The 22,111-nt window shown below is 34.9% G+C and overlaps 1 protein-coding gene across 2 annotated transcripts in view; it reads right to left on the bottom strand.

Annotated features, from left to right (window-relative positions):
* The window catches only part of LOC116560909 (bifunctional heparan sulfate N-deacetylase/N-sulfotransferase 4), a 285,389-nt gene that overhangs the window by 145,982 nt on the left and 117,296 nt on the right, over positions 1–22,111 (bottom strand). For both annotated transcript variants that reach the window (XM_032292470.1, XM_032292471.1), the window contains exon 3: positions 1,077–1,164. In XM_032292470.1, coding sequence (XP_032148361.1) covers positions 1,077–1,164 — 88 coding nt within the window. The remainder of the gene's footprint in view (positions 1–1,076; positions 1,165–22,111) is intronic.

Genomic DNA, 22,111 nt, shown 5'->3' with positions numbered 1-22,111 from the left:
ATTGAGCTTTTACATTAAAAAGCCTCATTGAGTAAAGATATTTATGAAAACTAAAGACTACCTTTAAATGGAATATTTTAATGGGTCAATATATTGCATACATGCATACAGAATAAATGCTGTGAAATGTTTTGACTAAGATGCTGTGAAACAACAACAGTGAGAAGTTCTAAACAAAGCATTTAGTTCACAGCATAGATACACAAATAGAAGCATACTATAGGTATTCCCCTAATACAGGCCACAACACATAGTTTAGTACTCTTTTTGTCAAAGACAATCAATTTTATTAACGTAGACCTCTCTAAAATGGTTCCAGTTGTTTCAATGCTAATATTCAGAAAATAAAAGTCAACATTTGGAGATGAGGGTAAGTAATAAAGTAAGAAATATTAGCACACAGTAGCACGTGGATAACAATCACATTTTGAGAATTTGTTGAGAGGCTGAGACTAAACAGAAGTACAATTGTGGGTGGATAGAGATGGAAATAAATACAAGTCTGATTGTGATAGTTTTAATCTATGTTGGGCCAAATTAGTGGTTTTTTTTTTTTTTTTTTAGGTAAAAAAATCCTGCAATGGAAGGTAAACTAGCAAGATGACCCTTAGTGTGCGTTACATTTCATTGAGGCTGTAAGTTTCTCTCTATCACCAGATGTTTTCCAAAGGAAAATAATAGGTACAAAAGTATCTATCACATCAACTATTTGATAATTTAAAAATTCTGTCAATTATTATTATTCGTATTTTCATCATCATCATCACCACCATTGCTATGCCTTCTACCCGTACTGTGCTGAGAAACAAGATCCACAGTCATACTCAGAACAGTGGTTATGATTTCTATTTTTTTAAAAATGAGTTTAAAAAGTCAATCCCCTTCCTCTTTTGCCCTGGATTTTAACAGTATTTGCCAAAGTAAATATGCTCATTGATTTTGGATTTGGCTACTCAAATAATGTCCCCAAGTTTTTCTCATAATCAATCTTGAGAATCTATTTCTACTACTTATGGATCATTCAAAATTTTATTTCCTATTTATGTGTAGCTGCCTGAGAACACAAAGCTCCTTACCTGTGTGGTAAAACTTCCCTGAAAATCCAAGGTTGAAGGTAAAATTTGCAACCTGAGTGCGCAGTAAATTTTGAGTCTCTAGTAATGCCTGAAATAAATAAGAAATTGACATGATTTTAGAAAAATAAATATGAAGTTTTGGGATGCCTCTTTTGCAAATGTGTATGCATGAGTAAAACAAAATGATATGAGCTTTCTTGCTTTTGATGGGTACTGTTATGCAGTATTCATATTTCAGGTATTATAATTATTGTCATTATTTTTACTGAAGGTCAGCATATTATGAAACAGTCAAGTCCTAAGCACAGTATGCATTGCTCAGGGGCAGCTGGCCAACTCCACAGCACTGAAATCATTTTTAATTTCTGTGTGAGACATTTCTTGGATTTCGGATTATTATACCTCCTTTACGTGGTGAAAATTTTTCAGAATTGTTGGATGTAGACAAGCCCTGTTTTCTTGGTGAGCAATAGGAGGAGAACTTCTGTTTGAACTGCAATTTACTATTTTATTTAACTGGGCTACCTCCCTTATCATTTTTAAAGGCATAATTATTAAATTGAAAGCTTGAGTTTGTACTTTACAAACTAAAGAGCAATGTATATTTTATAGGATATTGCTTGCAAACCTAGTTATGAAAAAGGAAAGAACATGTAAAAACAGATACCCCTTTTTGTTACTAATTTCATAACAGAAATTCTCTAAATGTGACAAATATTTCCCTAGTTTCTAGATTTGGAATTATACAATGTTAAAGTCTGGTTCGTGGATGGGATAATAGCAAACTGATAATAATGACACAGAATTAGTCTGTAAATTTGTTGCCAGTCCTTTCACTGCCATTATTCCTATGCCAACATGAATGGCATAATTCAGAACTCTTATATCATGGTCTGCATATTGATTCAGGTTGCTTTTTCTATTTTTAATGAATTTTTAAAGAGGACATACTTTGTACTGATTAGAATCAGAAGCTAATTTCAAACAAGAGATATTAATAAGACTGATTTTTGATTACCCCTATCCATCTGTTAAGGAGACTAAGGAGCCAGAGGTTTAGACAATTTTTTTTATGAGTCTTGGCAGCTAAGCATTTGCTTCAAAGACTTGAGAACCTATTTATTCCTTTACAGTGAAAGGAGTCTCCTGATTAAACAAAAGATAAAACACTAAGTAACAAAAATTTTGATAAAATATAAAGTCAGTGGTTAGCCAAGACCACAATTAGACTGGGTGTCATCATGTTCAATCTTATTAAATATTAACAGCTAAGTAGACAAAGGCAAAAATAGAATCATTAGCTTGACTCAGATCTACAAAATATTAAAATACATTTCTCAGAGAGATTAAGCTAAATATTAAAAACAGTCGAGTTTAAAAGTCCATTGAACTAGTTGAGCATATTGGGAAATGCTCTGGAATATAGCCTTAAAATAAAAACATTATTCATTATTTCCCATAGTGAGTTTTATTTTCTGGCTTTTTTTGGCCATATTCCATGTGTAATTTCTGAGTCTCCTTATCTTGAGTTTTTTAAAAAACGTATCCTGTCTGCTATTCTCCTCACCACTCCAATTTCATCCACTTAGCTTTCTTCCTCTGAGTTCTTGAAGTCATTCCGTATTCTGCATTTATTTGTCTGCGAAATGGGGTACATCTGAATATTTATTTTATACTACTATTATGAGAATTACACTGGATAGACATGCAACATGTTCAGCTAAGTGTCTGGCAAATAGCATGAGCTCAATAAATACTGTTATTGATCCCTGAGTCTATCATTCCCTCTCCATCAGTTAGGTATCCTTGGTGCTTCCAACACACTTTCTATTTCTCCCAAATCACCATGTATGCTGCTTAAACTTACCTATCCCCCACCTCCTACATTTCCCCATGCCATTTCTCTATCTGTTCTTTTTGCCTAGAAAGCCTCCTTAGCTCCCAATCCCATTTCCCAAATCCCACACGTTCTTTATATCTCTGCCCAAATCCCAACTTTTTGTATAAAGCCTCCTCTGGCATGTCAAAGTAGAATCCTAAATTATTTTCTTAAGACTTGCATCATTTTTGACTTTATTGCATCCATCCTGTATCTTACGTTTTCCTCTACTCTCTGCACCTGAAGGTCATACAAAATGATTCAAACTAAAAAAATGCCAGAAATAAATTTAAAGGAGAAAAGTGCTAAACCATACAAATTAAAGAAGAAAAGTAGAAAAAAGAAAGAATTCAAATATAGGAAAAACTAAATAAAAACAACATTTAGTAACATGAGATACATAAAAATGAGTAAGGTTTGATGTATTCAAAATATGATAAAATTCATACTGATACCCAGCAATAAATTGAATTAGCTTCATTTATTTTTGATTTTTATCAGTAACATTTTATTGAATGGTAATATGATAAACATAGTTCTTGGGCCATACCACAAGATGATATCAAACAATACAGATAGGATCTAGCATTTTACCAGGATGTTTTATAACACAGATTTTTATAGCCTTGTGTCATAGCTCTCCAAAGCAAATTCAGAGAGGCAAAAGTAGGTGGATATTCTTCCACTGTGGCTAATTAGCCATACGAAGAACTTGACAGCCCTTTTCATTGTTGAAAAAAAAAATAGAGTTGTCAAGTCACGGCCTCCCAACATGTAGGGTGGATTAATGAGGGAATAAAAATTATAAATGCTATGAGTAAAAACAGAACAAATGGAAAAAAATGCAAATCTGAAGAAGTTTTCAAGGCTTCCTTGTTTAGTACAAGTAAATGTTCTTTGGTTTACAAACTTCGGAGAAGTTTTCATGTCTTTCAATGACAAAAGAGAGAAACAAATAACAAAGAATATACACAAAATTATTCAAACTAAAAAAAAAAATCAGAAATAATTTTAAAAGAGAAAAGTGCAAAGCCATACAAATTAAAGAAGAAAAGTTGGAAAAAGAAAGAATTCAAATATAGGAAAAATGTATAATGTCAGAAGAAATATTAGGGCAAGGATAATATTTTTAAAAAATTTAAGAATAAATTAAGCACAAAGTTATCTTATTCTTTTAAAACCCCTTATTTTGGAAAAACTTATTAATGGGCCAGAAATAAAATGTCTCAATTTGGGATAAAAATAAAATAGGAAAGCCTAGGATATAGCAGGTAGCTGTAAATACACGTTTTTCTCCCTGAATGTTTTCTGTGGAAACTAACCTTTGACTATACATAATAAAATGTGGCCAGGTTCAATGGCTCATGCCTGTAATCCCAGTACTTTAGGAGGCCGAGGCAGGTTGATCCCTTGAGGTCAGGAGTTCAAGACCAGCTTGGCCAATATGGTGAAAACCTGTCTCTACTAATAAATACAAAAATTACCTGGGTGTGGTGGTTCATGCCTGTAATCCCAGCTACTGGGGAGGCTGAAACAGGAGAATTGCTTAAACTCCAGAGGAGGAGGTTGCAGTGAGCTGAGATCACACCCTAGCATTCCAACCTGGGCGACAAGAGTGAATCTTCAACTCAAAAAACAAATAAAAAATAAATAAAATAAAAATAAAATGTGTTTAGAGTTTTGACAATAAATATTATTTGTTTGTGAGTCATAAGAAACAATATACATGGCTTTGAAATATTTCCTTTTACTGTTTATGAAGAACTCACCAAGTAACTTGATTGTATATTAAAGAGAATAAATGTATAACTTATTTATAAAAACCAATAGTTTATGATTTTAATAAATATTACTTGCATTAATTCAATATTTTCCTAATAAATTCCTTACTATTTAAGCAAGCAAGTCCAGGCTAGGTGAGGTTGGCTCAGACCTATATTACTAGCACTTTGGGAGGCTGAGCTGGGAGGATTGCTTGAGCTCAGGAGTCAAAACCAACCTGGGCAACATGGTGAAGCCCCTTCTCTACAAAAAAATATAAAGATTAGCCTGGCCTGGTGGTGTGTGCAATGTGCCTGTAGTCTCAACTACTTGCAGGGCTGATGTGAGAGGACTGCTTTTGCCTGGGAGGTTGAGGCTCCAGTGAGTCATGCTCATGTCACTCTACCCTGGCTGACAAAGTGAGAGTAAGAGAGGAAGGGAGGAAGGGAGGAAGGAAGAAAAGAAGAAAGGAAGGAAGTTAGGAAAGAAGGAAGGAGGGAGGGAGGGATGTGGGAGGGTTGGAGGGAGGAAGGAAGAAAGGAAGGAAGGATGGAAGGAAGAAAGAAAGGAAGAAAGGAAGGAGAGGGAAAGAGTCTAATTTTGCCCCATATAGCTACATACTATTTGATAAAGGCAGCAATGGTATTCATAATTTATTGTGTGTACAATTTTCTAGAGAAAACTGCTAAAATTGTTAACTCAGGGGCCCACTTTAGGGGACACTACTGATTTTGTCTGCCATGATGTCTAGAAATGTGCATTTCATCATATACTCCAGCTGGTTCTGATAAATGTCAAGCAATTAGTTTCAAGTTGCCACATGAAGTGAATTACCAACATGCTTGTAAAATATCTACTCTCAGGTTTACCCTCTGGGGATTCTGAATTGGAAACAATAAAAATGAAAACTAAAATTCTGTTTTTAACGGTGATTTTAATGTCCAGCTTCAATTTGGACACATTACTAGCATTAGGACACTAGTGTTCTAATAATACTGAGTTAGTAATTATTTACATTAATTTCAATGTGTTATGCATATTTCTTAAACCATTATCATAGTAGGTTGTTACTAATCAGGTAACCCTTTCCCTAAGTGTACATAGGTCATGTGCATACTTGTATTTTGATATAGTCTTTGATATGGTTTGCCTGTTTCACAACCCAAATCTCATGTCAGACTGTAATCTCCACATGTTTAAGGTGTGGCCTGGTGAGAGGTAATTGGATGATGAGGGTGGTGTCTAATGGTTTAGCACTATCTCCCCAGTACTGTCTCATGATAGAGTTCTCACAAGATCTGGTTGTTTCAACACATGTGGCACTGCCCACCAACACTCTCACTCTCTTTCTGTGAGTCAGTTAAACTTATTTGCTTTATACATTACCCAGCCTCACGTTTGTATTTACAGCAGTGTGAGAATGGACTAGTACAGAAAATCGATATCAGGAGTGGGGCACTGCTATGATGACACCAGAAAATCTGGAAGCAACTTCTGAACTGGGTAACTGAGTTTGAAACAGTTTGGAGGGCTCCAAAGAAGACATGAAGATGTGGAAAAGTTTGGAAATTCCTAGAGACTTTTTGAGTGGTTGTGACCAAAATGCTGATAGCGATATGGACAATGAAGTCCAGGCTGAGGTGGTCTTAGATGGAGACGAAGAACTTACTGCAAACTGGAGCAAAGGCCACTTTTGCCATGTTATAGCAAAGAGACAGGTGGCGTTTTGCCTCTGCTCTAAAAATCTGTGAGACTTTGAACTTGAGAGAGATGATAAAGGGTGTCTGTTGGAATAAATTTCTAAGCAGCAAAAAGTGTTGAAGATATGGCCTGGCCCTTCCTAAAAGCCTAACTGATTTGCATAAAAAAGAGATGGTCTGAAATGGGAACTTATATTTAAAAGGGAAGTAGAGCATAGAAGTTTGAAAAAATTACAGCCTGACCATGTAGTAGAAAATAAAACCCCATGTTCTGGGGAGGAATTCTAGCCCAAGCCAGCTGCAGACATTTGCATAAGTTAGCAGGATCCAAATGTTAATCGCCAAGACAAAGTGGAAAGTGTCTCCAGGGCACTTCAGAGACCTTCACAGCAGCCCCTCTCATCACAGGCCCAGAGGCCTCAGAGGAAAAACAGTTTTTTGGGCCAGGTTCATGGCCCATATTCTCTGTTCAGACTGTGGATATGGCACCCTGCATCCCAGCCACTCCAGCTCCAGCCATAACTAAACAGAGTCAAGGTAGAGCTCATGTTGTGGCTTCAGAGGGTACAAGCTCCAGGCCTTGGTGACTTCCAGGCGGTGTTGGGCCTGTGGGTGGAAAGAAGGTAAGAGCTGAGATTTGGAAAGCTTCACCTTCAGAGGATGTATGGAAATGGCTGGATATTCAGGCAAAATATGCTGCAGGGGCAGAGCCCCCATGGAGATCCTCTACCAGGGCAGTGCAGAGAGGAAATGTGGGGTAGGAACACTCATACAGAATCCCCACTGGGGCACTGCCTAGTGGAGCTGTGAGAATATGGTCATCATCCTCCAGACAACAGAACGATAAATCCACTGACCAGCTTGCATTGTGTGCCTGGAAAAGCGCAAACTCTCAATGCCAGTCTGTGAAAGCAGCCACAGGGACTATACCCTGCAAAGCCCCAGTGGAGAGGTGCTCAAATCCTTGGAGTCCACCCATTGTATCAGTGTGTCCTGGATGTGAGACCTGGAGTCAAAGACAATTATTTTGGAGTTTTAAGAATTAATGACTGCCCTGATAGGTTTCAGACTTGCGTAGGGCCTGTAGCCCCTTTGCTCAGGTCAATTTCTCCCACTTGGAACAGGAGCATTTACCAAATGCCTGTACCACCTTGTATCTTGGAAGTAGCTAACTTGTTTTTGGTTTTACAGGCTCATAGGCAGAAGGAACTTACTTTGTCTCAAATGAGACTTTGGACTTGGACTTTTGGGTTAATGCCGAAATGAGTTAAGACTTGGGAAAGCATGACTGCATTTTGAATTGTGAGAAGGAGATAAGATTTGGGAGGGCCAGGGGCAGAATGACACAGTTTGGCTCTGTGTCCCCACCAAAATGTCATGTCAAATTGTAATCTCCATATGTTGAATGTGGGGCCTGGTTGGAGGGGATTGGATTATGAGGATGGTTTCTAACGGTTTAGTACTATCCCCCAAGCGCTGTCTTATGAAGAGTTCTCACAAGATCTGGTTGTTTAAAAATGCGTGGCACTTTCCCCTTGCAGTCTTTCTCTCTTTCTCCTCCCATGAAGTAAGATGTGACTTGCCTCCCCCTTGCCTTCCTCTGGGATTATCAAATTTCCTGAGGTCTTCCCAGCCACGTAGAATTGTGAGTGAATTAAACTTCTTTTCTTTAAATTATTCAGTATTGGGTATGTCTTTATAGTAGTGTGAGAACAGACTAATAAAGTCTTATATTTTCAAAATTTCAAAACAGCTACCTCAGAGTGAGAGTGTTTGTTTTACATGGTCTTTTATCTTACTTAGTAGCTCAATAAAAAAGTTTCTTATTTATCCTAACTAGATTCTGATATGGAAATCAGAAGATGCAATTTATATTTATATTTTCCAGGTAGAAAATATTGCTTTATAGAAAGATTTAATATTCCACCCAGATAACACAAGAAGTAAGCCAAAATTGAACATGCCCATATTAACAATCTAACCTTAGTAATCTCATGTCCCAATACAGCAAGTTTGTATGCCCACCTCAATAAAATGGAGTTGGGATTCCATAAACGTTCACACAGATACTATTTGTCAATGTGCAAATGAAGATGAATGGGACTGGCCCAGGATGAAAGTACGAAGCTTTTGAGGTTTGCATTTGATAGTTCTACCTTTCTTCTTACTCATCTCGTTCCTTGCTTCTTTTTCTTTCTTTCTTTCTTTCTTTTTTTAATCAACTTTTATTGAACTTATACCAACATACCAAATCTTCTATGTAATTTCATGTTATACAGTTTGGCTCGGATTGTGAAATGGATAAGCTAATTAATTAAAAATGAGTGAATGCTGAAAAGTGAATGAGATAGTACTATGCAGGTATAGGGGTGTTTATGGTCAGAAAGGTTGAAGTGTATGGATCCTACTTCTGAAATCACACTCAATCTAAAAAAAAAAAAAAAAAAAAAAAAAAAACCAAAACCTGGCGAGCCAAAGGACACCTTGATGTTTCAGAGAAATGTATCCTTTCATCTCTCCTCTCATCACTTAAGTATTTCATTGCCATTTTTCTTTCTGGTCTATCTCCAGGAAGACCAGGAATCTAAACGTCCACTCTCTTTTGGCACTCTTCCCTCTTTTTGCAATTGTTCATTCATTTATTCATGCATTCATTTATTCATTCAGACAATATTAATTGAACTGCTATGTTTAGGTACTCTTCTAGGTATTCAGGATAGAGTGGAGAATGGCAACAATAATAGCTAATATTATCAAGTTTTACTATGTGTTAGATGAAGAGAAACACTCTAATTATTTATTTAAATCTTCCAATAATCTCTTTATTAATCCTATTTTACAAATGGAGAAAATAATGATACATAAAGTATGCTAGAGAAGCTACATAAATTATGCTAAGTATGGAGTTAGAAAGCACCTGATAAACAAAACTGGTAAATTTTCTGTTTTTATGGAACCAACATTCTTTTTAGGCACTCAGATGACACATATAGCAAATTAATCAAATAATTGTTTAATTACAAATTGTTACTAGTGTTGCAAAATTAATTTTAGTACCATGCTATTATTGAAATAAACACAAAGTATCTATGTTTTAACAGGGTAGACAGTGAGATCAATAAAGTCGGTCCTGGAAAAGTGGCAAGCCATTTTGTTGAGGCACGGAAAATAAGAGACCAGTTATGCTTAATACAGGACATGGGGAGTCTGCTACAAATGATAGGGCCAATGAGAACACATCTTAGGGTCAGTAAAGAACTTGGCATCATTACTTTCAAAATTCAGTTACCCAGGATTGGAGGGCAAATTTCAAAAACTAACTGCACACAAAATATATATATGGGTAAGGGTGGTGGTCTCATAGCATAAGCAGTGTTTTTTGAATACCAGAAGGTTAAATGTTGATACTAATTAAACATACTGGTGAAGAGAAGAAAAAAATTAAAAATCGGTTTGACCTTATAAAATAATATTAAATCATGTCACGTATATGAAGAGTTTGCATTTTCTGCCTGATTATCAAAGAACACAATGAAGGTTATATAAATCATTAAATTTGAAATGCATTTATAGTGTTGTAAATTTATTTGATTGCAACAGCAAGACACTCCATTTGTCTTTGACTCCCTTTCTAGTAGATGTGAGTGGATGTGCCTTGTGCCCTAAACGTTGTTACTGGACAGTGTCCTGGTCATCTCCTTTCCACAGAATTATAAGCCACTGATTTTAGCCCATTCTGAAAATGTGTAAGATGATCTTCTGCTTCTGTTTTATGATTGGTAGTCTGGTTCTCTGCCTAAGATCAGAAAATTTCCTTAAAAATAGTGAAATGCTGTTCAGGCCTTATGAGTTCTAATCTCTCCTTCAACTGTATCCTACTTCAGATCAAGTAGACCATCTCAAACTGTGTCTGTGCCCTGCACTCTGTTCCTCTGGTTCCTGTGTTTCTCATGCTTTACTGAATTGACTGGAATTTTGAATAAAATAAGTATATTTGAATCAAATGTGATCTCATTATACACCTTCAAATGCTATCATTTCAGACACTGGCATTTTTGTTTATAAGGTACTTCCTCTAAGCCTGGTATCCAATTATATTTTTAATATCATATTCCTATAAGCTCTTGCTATCAAGCCTCCAACATAACCTACAATATTTTCTGACTTCGAAAAATATAAATATATATTTTAACTTCAGAGGTCATTGTTTGTGTGGCACAATTATTTACTTAAAAGCTTTTTATAAGATAATAACAAAAATGACTCATACTTTCTAAAGCCAAAGTATTTAAATAAATCATAGAGTAATAGTGAGGTAGAGGTTGAACTAGGTAGGATTTCTTTTAAAATAGCAGGAGGAATCTTTTAGTCATTTTAACCTCAATGGCTTAAAAATGGCTTTAGGAATAATATAAAACCAAATAGCAAAGAATAACATATATACATAACATACTTATATAATAACATACATACATAAACAAAATAATAAAGTCAAAGTCTTTTTTGGGTCATAGTGGGAGCCGAGAAGCTTACAACACAAAATATCCCCAAGAATTCTGAGAAACTATCATCTGAGAATTGGATCCAAGTTCTCTTTGCATTAGCTTGGAATTTTAAAATTTAACCTGAATCCGTCTGCAAAATCCTGACTTTTGTGTTGGAAGGCCAGGTTGATGGAGATACTTTGTACTGCCTGTGGAAGCTCCAGATCAGGTACAGATTTGGTTTTCACTGTCAGAAATGGCTTAAGGTCTGCAAAATGTGGATGCTTGAGCTACCTCCTTCTTCAGAATTACACAGATAATTTCACTGTGTAAGAAGAGATAACCAGTGAAACAGAATCTTTACCACAGGCAAGTGGTAAACCAAGCCATGATCTACGGGTCACTAGATCTATAAAATTTAGTCTGTGAAAAAAATAATTGTATCTTCAAAATGTTTAGGAAAAACACTGTATCATACCCCATTAGAGAGATTCTCAACCCACATTAACATACTAAAGTCTTTTGGTAGGAAAAATCTTGCACTTAATGTGTCTTAATTTTTACCTCAAATAATCACCCAGAAACATCCACCTCCCCTTGTCTGAGTTTGTGGTTTGCTTATTTAGGAAAAAACATTAGGTGAGTGGCTAATCATGGGAAGGTAGAGGTGTCTTTCGGGGTCATGATCTCCTCTATTAAATAGAGTTTCCTACCTATTATGCAATGCAAATGAAAAATGTAATAGCTGTGATTTTATATGAAATGGATTTTGAATATGCAGGCAGTCAAATAATCACATTAACTGTCTGCAAGTGATCTGTACAAAGGAGTGTTTTTCCATTATTCCTGGACTTGCTGTCCTTAAAGAGACTCAGATAAAGACAAATTCCTTTATATTTTGGAATTCTAAAAACATATTTAGGATTAACAATTATAATTTTGATAAATAGTATACTATATTTCTTGGAGCATCTTACTCTTGCTGAGAAATTGTGAAAAACAACTATTAGGTTAATAAAAACAAATTTTAAGTTGTTAATGAAATGTGGATTAACGCAAATTTGTATGATCAGTTTTATAAAGTTTTTGAAATTTTTCATATGCTACATAGTTGAGTATTTTGTAAGCCCACAGATACATACATCTTTAAATGTGTACCCCAAAACACACATTCAAAGGCTGAATATCTAATCATGAGTCAGTTTATATACATTTGAGGTATTAAGGCTGATTTTTTAAGCTCAAATGTAGTAGAAATTTCTCAGTACACTGACAGCAGGATAAAGATATCTAATTTTAGATTTTGTTGTAAAAAAACCATTACTACTTATATAAAACCATAATTGGTTAAAGAAACTAGAAGAAAAAATACATACTAAAATCCATTGTATAGCAAAATATTTTAAGATGGGCTTTTACTTCACTTGGAAGATAAATCTTTTTCTTCTGGATAGTAAGGCTCTCCCTCTGACAAAAACTTAAAATTTAAAAAATGAAAACTCCTGTGAGATTTTCTTGTCACCTCCTCAACTCAGCCCTATTCAAAGCCTAATTATGATGTACATATATAACAAAGCAGGTGACATAATCCAATAAACACCTACTTGTCTACCAACTTTGATTTTTTGTAGATGTAGGGAAACTAGTGAGACACTCATGAAGTAGAACAGCAAAACCAAAAATGCACAAATGGTAATATTTATCAGCATAGCTCTCATTTCCCAACAGGAGAAGTCACCATTATAATTATTTTCTGTATGAATGGTATGCTTTGGAGTTCTGTGATTGACATTATCCACTGTTCACATTATTTCTTTGATAAAGACATTTTGGCGTAATTTCACTTTAAGTGAACTGTGTTGTGTGCTTACCTATTCAAGAACTATGTAAGCCCCTAGTATAGGTACTGGAGCTGTCCCAGGCACTGGAGCTGTCCTAGGTACTGGAGATTCAGTTTTGAATGAAACAGTCCTTTGGTTAAGAGTTTATATTTCAGTGGATGACATAAACAATAAACAAATAAATTACTAATACATTGCAGGTGAATGTGTGGGAAGCCACTGCAGTTTTTTGAGCAGAGATATAATGTTCATGATTTATACCTTAAATATTTGGCCACTGTATGAAGAATTGCCTGGACAAGAATGGAAGAGGGAAACATGTGGAGGAGAAAAAGTGCCAATTGAGAAATAAGGGTCTTGGAGTTTGTAGTAAAGTGGGAAGAATATGGTAAGAGTTGGGGTGTAGTTTGAAGAGAAAGGTTCTAGAACTCTAGATATCAAATGATAGATTACATGCAGATTGTGAAAGAATTGAATGTAGCATGTGATGACTTCTAATTTGTTCACAGGCTTTATGTATCAGATAAACATTGTTTGCAAAGTAACAGTTACTTTTGTTATTCAGTAGTGAAGTATCTCTTCAAAATCCCAATGTAGCATTTAGTGAGTTGACTTCATCAACATAAAGCAGGTTTTCCTTATCTATGACATTTTTGACACCTCCAAATTTTAATGTACATGTTTTCATGAGAGCTCAAGAAGCAGGGAATAAAAGCAATCTTGTTCCAATATTTTGAAGAAAAATGGTAGAATGAGTAATCAAGGAAAATAACTATCCTCATTCTTTTAGAATTTAAGAAGCATAGTAGATACAGGTTCATTGTGGAGGAAATGCCATATTGAAACAATTTTCTAATTTTACAGAAGGAATCTAAAACAATGAAGAATAAAAAGCATATTATTATCAGTACTTTTATTCCATTCACTGAATTATTGACATAAAACTCCTCATTATTATTTCGCTAATATACCTTATTTAATATTATAAAAAGCCACAAAGTACTCAAATTTATGGATTCAACATTCCTTGTAGTACTTGCATAAATGACGTATAGTAACTCTTTTAAATAAGCTCTTATGGAATCTCTTGGCCAAAAGATATTTTATAGACTATGAGGATGTTTTATTAATTGATTCTTTAGTTTAACATCGCAAATATCTCTTATCCTGGGCCAGCAGTGAGATAGTCTCTTTAAAAATCCTACATCCCACATTATTTTACATTAATCACTAGAATTACCTTGGGAATTTTTGAGTCATCTTTATTCTTCCTAATTGTTGCATACATCAAGCAAGACAGATATTTTTCTACAATATCTTTGTTAATTATTAACATATCTCACATTTACATAATATACTTTTTGGGGCAATTTCTGTGTAACATTTCATGGCTAATAGGAAGCAATTTGCTTTTCTTTATTAAGTGCATTAAAACTTTATGCCCCAGACATCGTTGACGGTAAACATTTGATTCTGCTCAAATCTAATGCACCGAGGCATTTCGCTGTGCCATATTAGGTTTATTTATGTGCTGTGTTCTGCATTGTTAGCTGCTAATGAGACTTCAACTCTTATTGCTCTAAGGCCTGAACACTAACCTCATTTTAATGAGTTCATTATTTGCTGTCTTCTAAAAGGAAGACAACAAATTTTCCTTTTAATTAAAGGTCAAAACACCCCTGGCGAAGTAAAGAGAAGAGGTTATCAAACCCTAGGAAAAGATGAGAGATAGCTCCTTCAGATTTCTAAGCTAAGCAGAGTGAGTATAGACTGGTGTAGGCCCTGGTTTCTCAAGACTATAGACAGTCGATCAATCTCTCGAGACCGGGTGCATCTAAATTTAAGACAAATGAGAACACTACAACACGATAGCTAATGTGCCTAAGACTTTGTAAAAAATGAAAGTCAGCCAATGTAATTAAAGAGGCTTTACTCCTAACCAAAAAGGCCATGTAGATCAATACCACTGCAGAAGCAAGTCTCCTCTTTTGCATGACGAATCAGTTATGGGGTGAAAAGAACAGATGCCACATTAACTGAGCCAAGAAAAACTATTCTCAAATATTTTATCACTGCAAGTAAAGCAAATAAATATTTTGAAGAACTATTTTCAATAACATAAAGGATATATGGGTGCAGCATGAGATATAGGAATACACACTGTGCATTCAGAAAAAAACTGGCTGCTAAAATATGACATTCCTGGGAAGATCAGCTGTTATTCACGTTTGCAGGCAAGGCATACCTCTAGATCACAAGAAAAGCAAAATCTCTATAATATCAAAACAGATAATAGGAACAACTTGTTACTTATCTAAAATTTAATACAAATAAAATTAAGAGACTTGAGCGCACAATTAAATGGAGTCTTTATACCTAACAAATAATGTGCTTAGCTTAAAAAACAAAACATTTTCATGGTGCTCTGATGACATACAAATTCCATAAATGGATTATTTGAATCTTGTACTACACTGCTTTCTAATTAAGATTTAAATTAACTTTTTAATAAAATATTTTTATTTATACATATGTCTTCAATAACTTTAGATTAATGTGTGAGATCTGGCATGTGCTGTTTTATGTTTCTAGTATTGTTTCTGGTTCAAAGTATATGATCAATATATCTTTTTTTAATAAATTGTTTATTACAGAAAAATTTTAAAAATAGTGCATTTCCCATACACCAAATACTCATTGTATTATATGTCAGCATGGTGCAGTTGTCACAATTAATAAGCCAATATTGATACATTATTGCTAATTGAAGTTCATACTTCATTTTATTCTATTTTTCAGTTTTTCCCTAATTTCCTTTTTCTATTTCAGGATCCCATCAGGATAACACATTACATTTATTAATAGTCTTTACATCTCCTTAAGCCATTATTGCCTGTGAGATTTATAGGTATCTTAGTTTTTTTAGAGATGTTTTGGGTTTACAGAAAAATTAAACAGAAATTACACAGTTCCATGATCCCTGTCTTCTCACTCCTGCCCCACCACCCAGACTCCTCTATTGATGCATTTATTACAATTTATGAATGAACGTTAACACATTACTCTTTTTTTATTTTAGACAATATTTACTTTAGAAGATATTACAACATATTCTCAAACAAACACTGATGAACTTAGTTGTCTCAGCACTACTCTGGCTATTTTAAAATACATTATATATATATATAATTACATTTTAGGTTCTGAGGTACATGTAAAGAACATGCAGAATTGTTGCATGGGTACATACATGGCAATGTGGTTTGCTACCTCCATCTCCATCACCTATATCTGGCATTTCTACCTGTGTTATCTCTTCCCAACTCCCTACCTCCCACTGTCCCTCCCCTAGCGCCCCCACAGACCTCAGTGTGTAATGCCCCCCTCCACGTGTCCATGTGCACTCATTGTTCAACACCCGCCTATGAGTGAGAACATGCAGTGTTTGATTTTCTGTTCCTGTGTAAGTAAAATAGATGCTGGAGAGGAGGTGGAGAAATAGGAATACTTTTACACTGTTGGTGGGAGTGTAAATTAGTTCAACCATTGTGGAATATAGTATGGCGATTCCTCAAGAACCTAGAAATAAAAATTCCATTTGACCCAGCAATCCCATTACTGGGTATATATCCAAAGGATTATAAATTGTTCTATGATAAGGACACATGCACAAGTATGTCCATTGCAGCACTGTTTACAATAGCAAAGACTTGGAACCAACCCAAATGCCCAGTAATGATAGACTGGACAGGGAAAATGTGGCACATATACACCATGGAATACTATGCAGCCATAAAAATCGATGAGTTTGTATCCTTTGTAAGGACACGGATGAACCTGGAAACACATTACTCTTAACTGAAGTTCAGAATTTACATTAAGGTTCACTGGGTTATATAGCTGACCCTTCACAGCACAGGCTTGAACTATGTGGGTCTGCTTATAAGAGGATTTTTTAAAAAGATATAAAGTTGGCTTTCCATTTCCATGGGCTCCACATTGGTCACAAAACTCAGATAGAAAATACAGTATTTACAGAATGTAAAATCTGTAAATATTTTGCATAATCTACATTGAACATTTTACAATTTTCAAAAGCCCATTGTATGGTATTTCATTTAACTTTTACAATAATTCCATGCACATTCATTTCACAGATAAGGTTAACAATTAATTTAGAAAGTGGAGTTGCTTAACCAGTCTCTAATCTTCAAATCTATGATCCCAAATCTGTTCTTCATATTTCCTGAGAGAATTCTAGTGCCTAGGTATTAGTGGCATCAACTACTCACTGATGCTCAGATGAACTGTGAATATTTCATCTGATATTTGTATATTTTACTTAAAGAAAATAACCATTTCAGTTCCAGAATTAAGTGTTCCAAAAGAAGTAACTAAAACTCAAAGAAATGAAATAGTATTTAACTAATTATATAGCTTCCTAGTATAATTTCATGGTGTATTATAGAGAGCAAGTGCTTCGAATTTCAAATAAAGAGATGACACTCATATTGCAAAGGCTCCATATTTTATTAGTAATTTTAACTGAGGCATTAAAATATTTCTACTTATTATCCTTATTTAGATGGTAGGATCCTAGAAGTTTTGGGAATATATAAGTTACATCTGCGTGTGCACTACTGAAGTGGACAATATTTGTATTAGTTGTGCATTTCTTCATGTATCTGTAGGAATTGGGGTTGGCAACAAACTTACTTGAGTGTTCCTTCACCTTGTAGCCTTAAAATTATTGTTTCTGTCTTAAGTAATACTGGTTATAGAGGTAGTGGTGGGTACCAAGTGAAGGAATCAGAAATAGAAAATAATTCTCTCGGCACTAAATTGCAGTTAGGTACCAAGCTTCCCAATTGGAGACATATTCTGTGGCCTCACACGTATTTTTGTTGAGGATGTATGTGTTCCTTAAATCTGCTTCTGACAGAGAAAAACACGTAAAATACTTTTAAAAATGTTTTGTAGTTTCTGTTTTAAAAACCAAGTGATGAAGGCAACTGCCCATCTAGGTGTTGTGTGAATCATGGAAACCTATACATTCATAAAGTATCTTCTGCTAAGCAGTTGTCTAAAAATGCTTGCATCCTTGTCCATAAATTTAACTCCTTAAAGACATTACTTTTCTAATTTTCAGTCATACCCCCTCAACTCAGGATGCAAAAGAAGATTGGAAATTCTGTTTTTATTTATGATTCATAAGTGTCAAATACATTCCATATCTTCCCTAACACAACGTCTATTGGCAAAGCTTAAGGAAAATGCTAAAAGTATGATGTTCCATCTATTCAATTTTTCAAAGCCATATTTAACCTGGATATTTGGCCCAGCTATTGATGCCACATTGTTAAAACACATTTGTATAAGTCCCCCCTAAAATGTCTGACTTTCTTGATATAACTCTACTTATTAAAAATTCTTATTCTTGGCCGGGCACGGTGGCTCATGGCTGTAATCCCAGCACTTTGGGAGGCCAAGGCAGGCAGATCACGAGGTCAGGAGATCGAGACCATTCTGGCCAACATGGCGAAACCCCATCTCTACTAAAAATATAAAAAGTAGCTGGGTGTGGTGGTGCGCACCTGTAATCCCAGCTACTCGGGAGACTGAGGAGACTGAGGCAGGAGAATAGTTTGAACACGGGAGGAGAATATTGCAGTGAGCACTCCAGCCTGGGTAACAAGAGCAAAACTCCGTCTCAAAAAATATATATACATTCTTGTTTCTATTTAATAAAACTTGTATTGCTGAAGTACTTAGTACCGGCTTAGAACTGCTCCGTGATCTTAGCAGGAACAAAAATAGGAAAGTAACTGTTCCTATGTTTAAAAGGTGTAATTTTCTGTTGAACAAGCAAAATAAAATAAGGCTCTCTAAAAGTCAGCATAGAGGGGAGGACATAATAGAAGCAATGAGATGCAAATGCTTAAATAAACCAAATTAAAAGAAAAGCATGGTATAATGTTTATCAGAAGGATTTTATTAAGTAGTGAGATTTAAACAGATCTTCCAGTAAACTGTAATATTTGACTTAATGCCAAAAAAGAAAATATCTGAGAAAGGTGAGAGAGAGTATGCATAGTTTTGCAAGTTGTATTTTTCCTTTACTCCTCTGTTTTGGAAAGAATTGGATTACAGTAAATGACATCTTATAATTTTAATATCTTGTTGTAAAAGTGTACTTTATTTTCATAAATCTTACAAAGTTACATACTGTCAAATTTCCTGCATTATTTTGTGCATATGTCTAAGCCGCTTCCACATATGTAGTGATTTTCTATTAGCTTATGTTTTCTTAAATACATTGACCAATGTGATTTAGAGGAAATTAGTGTCTCTGAGGCACTGGAATATGTTAAAGTCCATTTTAAATAACCAGGAAAATACTACATTGTTGTAGAGTACTTTTACTTATCAAATAATATCTTTCACTACTTACAAATATGCAAATATGCCAGAAGTTGTAATCAATTTTTTTAAAATGTGTAAAACATGATCACTATCGTCAAGGGCAGATCATATGAAGGAAACCATGTACCTGAGTAATTACAATGAAAAGCAGGGAACGATGTTATAATTATTTTATTAGCAAAATGCAATGAAAGTCCAAAATAAACTTCACATTGTTACCTTGTACCAGATGACAGGCCAAGTACAAAATATAACTAGGTCAAAGGGTGCAATTTAAGGATGTATGGCAGAGAATTTTGGAAGGTAAGTGGGAAAATTTATCTACTTCATGATGATATTTTGAGGATTTTGATGGTTTAGACAAATCTGGCAAGTGTGGACAGAAGTATCAGCTATTAGGTAGGGATTGGAAATGACAGGGGAGCCCAGAAAGTAAAAGAGATTACTAAAATAATAAGTACTAGGAATCAACCTAAATGTCCATTAATGAGAGACTGGATAAAGAAAATGTGGTACAAATAAATAATGGAACACTATGCAGCCATAAAAAATAATGAGATCATGTCCTTTGCAAAGACATGGATGGAGCTGGAGTCCATTATCTTTAGCAAACTAACACAGGAACAGAAAACCAAATGCTTCATGTTCTCACTTATAAGTGGGAACTAAATGATGAGAACACATGAACAGAACACATAGAGGGGAGCAGGACATTCTGGGGCTTTTTAAAGGGTGAAGAAAGGGGGGAGAGAGAGGGTCAAGAAAACAACTAATGGGTACTAGGCTTAATACCTGGGTGGTCAAATAATCTGTAAAACAAACTCCCATGGTATAAGTTTACCTATGTAACAAACCTGCACTTGTACCCTGGAACTTAAAATAAAAATAAAAATAAAAGATAAAAAGGAAGAAGAAGAACAACAAAAAATACCTTGTTGGACTTTAAGAATGCAGATCATGTTAGTAATGAATAGAAAGGAGAGGACAAATGGCAATTACTTGCAGAGGAAGAAAACACAAAACTTCTCAGCTTATGTGTATACCAGGACATAGAAGGAAAATAGAGAAAGCTTTGAGCTTAAGTGCTGAGAAGATTGGGAGTTCACTAACAGAAATACTGAAGTTAAAGGAAAGAACTGATATAGATGGCTTCATCAATAAAAAGTTAATATCAAATATTTTAATTGAGATAAAATGGCATGAAAATGAAATAAACATATGACATTCTTGCCTAAATACATGCATATGTACTAAATAAAGCCATTTATAGAAGGACAGAAAAAAATCAGTTATTTCTAATGACATTTAAGGAGATTATTTAAAGTTACAAGTATGGACACTGAATTCCTATTAATTTGAAACAACATAGATGTGAATTAATGTTAATTTTATAACAAAAATCCATTCCCATTTGTAATGTTAATTGTTTTGATTATCTAGATCTTTGGCCTCACAACTATCAGCAAATACTCTGATAATGCCTATTTTTCTTTTTTTAAAATTATGCTTTAAGTTCTGGGGAACATGTGCAGATCATGCAGGATTCTTACATAGGTATACACGTGCCATGGCAATTTGCTGCCTCCATTTTGCTGTCACCTACATTAGGTATTTTTCCTTAATGTTATTCCTCCCCAATCTCCCCGTCCCCTGCTATCCCTTCCCTAGTCCCCCGCCCCTCAACAGGCCCCGGTGTGTGATGTTCCCCTACCTGTGTCCATGTGTTCTTATTGTTCAACACCCACTTATGAGTGAGAACATGCGGTGTTTGGTTTTCTGTTCTTGTGTCAGTTTGCTGAGAGTGATGGTTTCCAGCTTCATCCATGTCCCTGCAAAGGACATGAACTCATCCATTTTTATGATTGCATTGTATTCCATGGTGTATATATGCCACATTTTCTTTATCCAGTCTATGATATCATTTGCCCACTTTTTGATGGGGTTGTTTCTTTTTTCTTGTAAATCATTTTAAGTTATTTGTAGATTCTGGATATTAGCCCTTTGTCAGATGGGTAGATTGCAAAAATTGTTTCCCATTCTGTTGGTTGCTGATGCATTCTAATGATTGTTTATTTTGCTATGCAGAAGCTCTTATATCTAATTAGATCCCATTTGTCTATTTTGGCTTTTGTTGCCATTGCTTCTGGTATTTTAGTCATGAAGTCCTTGCCGATGCCTATCTCCTCAATGGTTTTGCCTAAGTTTTCTTCTAGGGTTTTATGGTGTTAGGTATTATATGTGGAGTTAATTTTTGTGTAAGGTGTAAAGAAGGGGTCTAGTTTCAGCTTTCTGCACATGGTTAGCCAGTCTTCCCAACACCATTTATTAAACAGGGAATCCTTTCCCCATTGCTTGTTTTTGTCAGGTTTGTCAAAGATCAGGTGCTTGCAGATGTGTAGCATTACTTCCAAGACCTCTGTTCTGCTCCATTGTTTTATATCTCTGTTTTGGCACCAGTACCATGCTGTTTTGATTACTGTAGGCTTGTAGTATAGGTTGAAGTCAGGTATCATGATGCTGCCAGCTTTTTTTTTTTTTTTTTTTTTTTTTGCTTAGGATTGTCTTGGCTATGCAGGCGCCTTTCTTATACATAAATATTTATATTTATAAATCATGTACTTGTACTCCTATAATCATATATATACTTAATGCAATATATGAAATGCAAATGAACAAATGAACACTATTTTGAATATTTTATTCTATTTATTAGCAGCATAACACCTTTGTGTGCTAACAAATTTTATGATGCTTGAAGAGGTCAGATCTGATTAGATAATCTTGTTTGAAATTTGGAATGTGACTATACTGACAAAGTGTGTGCTAAGGAAGTGGAAGAGCTGTCAGCTGTGCTATTTTCTTGTTGTTCTTTTGGTGCATATGTTTGTACATTTGTACTTGAATTACTAGTATCATATTTAATCATCAGTGTCTTTCCCAGGAGGGG

The sequence above is a fragment of the Sapajus apella genome, unplaced genomic scaffold (assembly GCF_009761245.1).
Source record: "Sapajus apella isolate SASKATOON/1434 unplaced genomic scaffold, GSC_monkey_1.0 scaffold27, whole genome shotgun sequence".
NCBI classification, from domain to species: Eukaryota; Metazoa; Chordata; class Mammalia; order Primates; family Cebidae; genus Sapajus; species Sapajus apella.
Note: the sequence above shows the minus strand (reverse complement) of the source record. Positions and strands in the feature narration are given on the sequence as shown.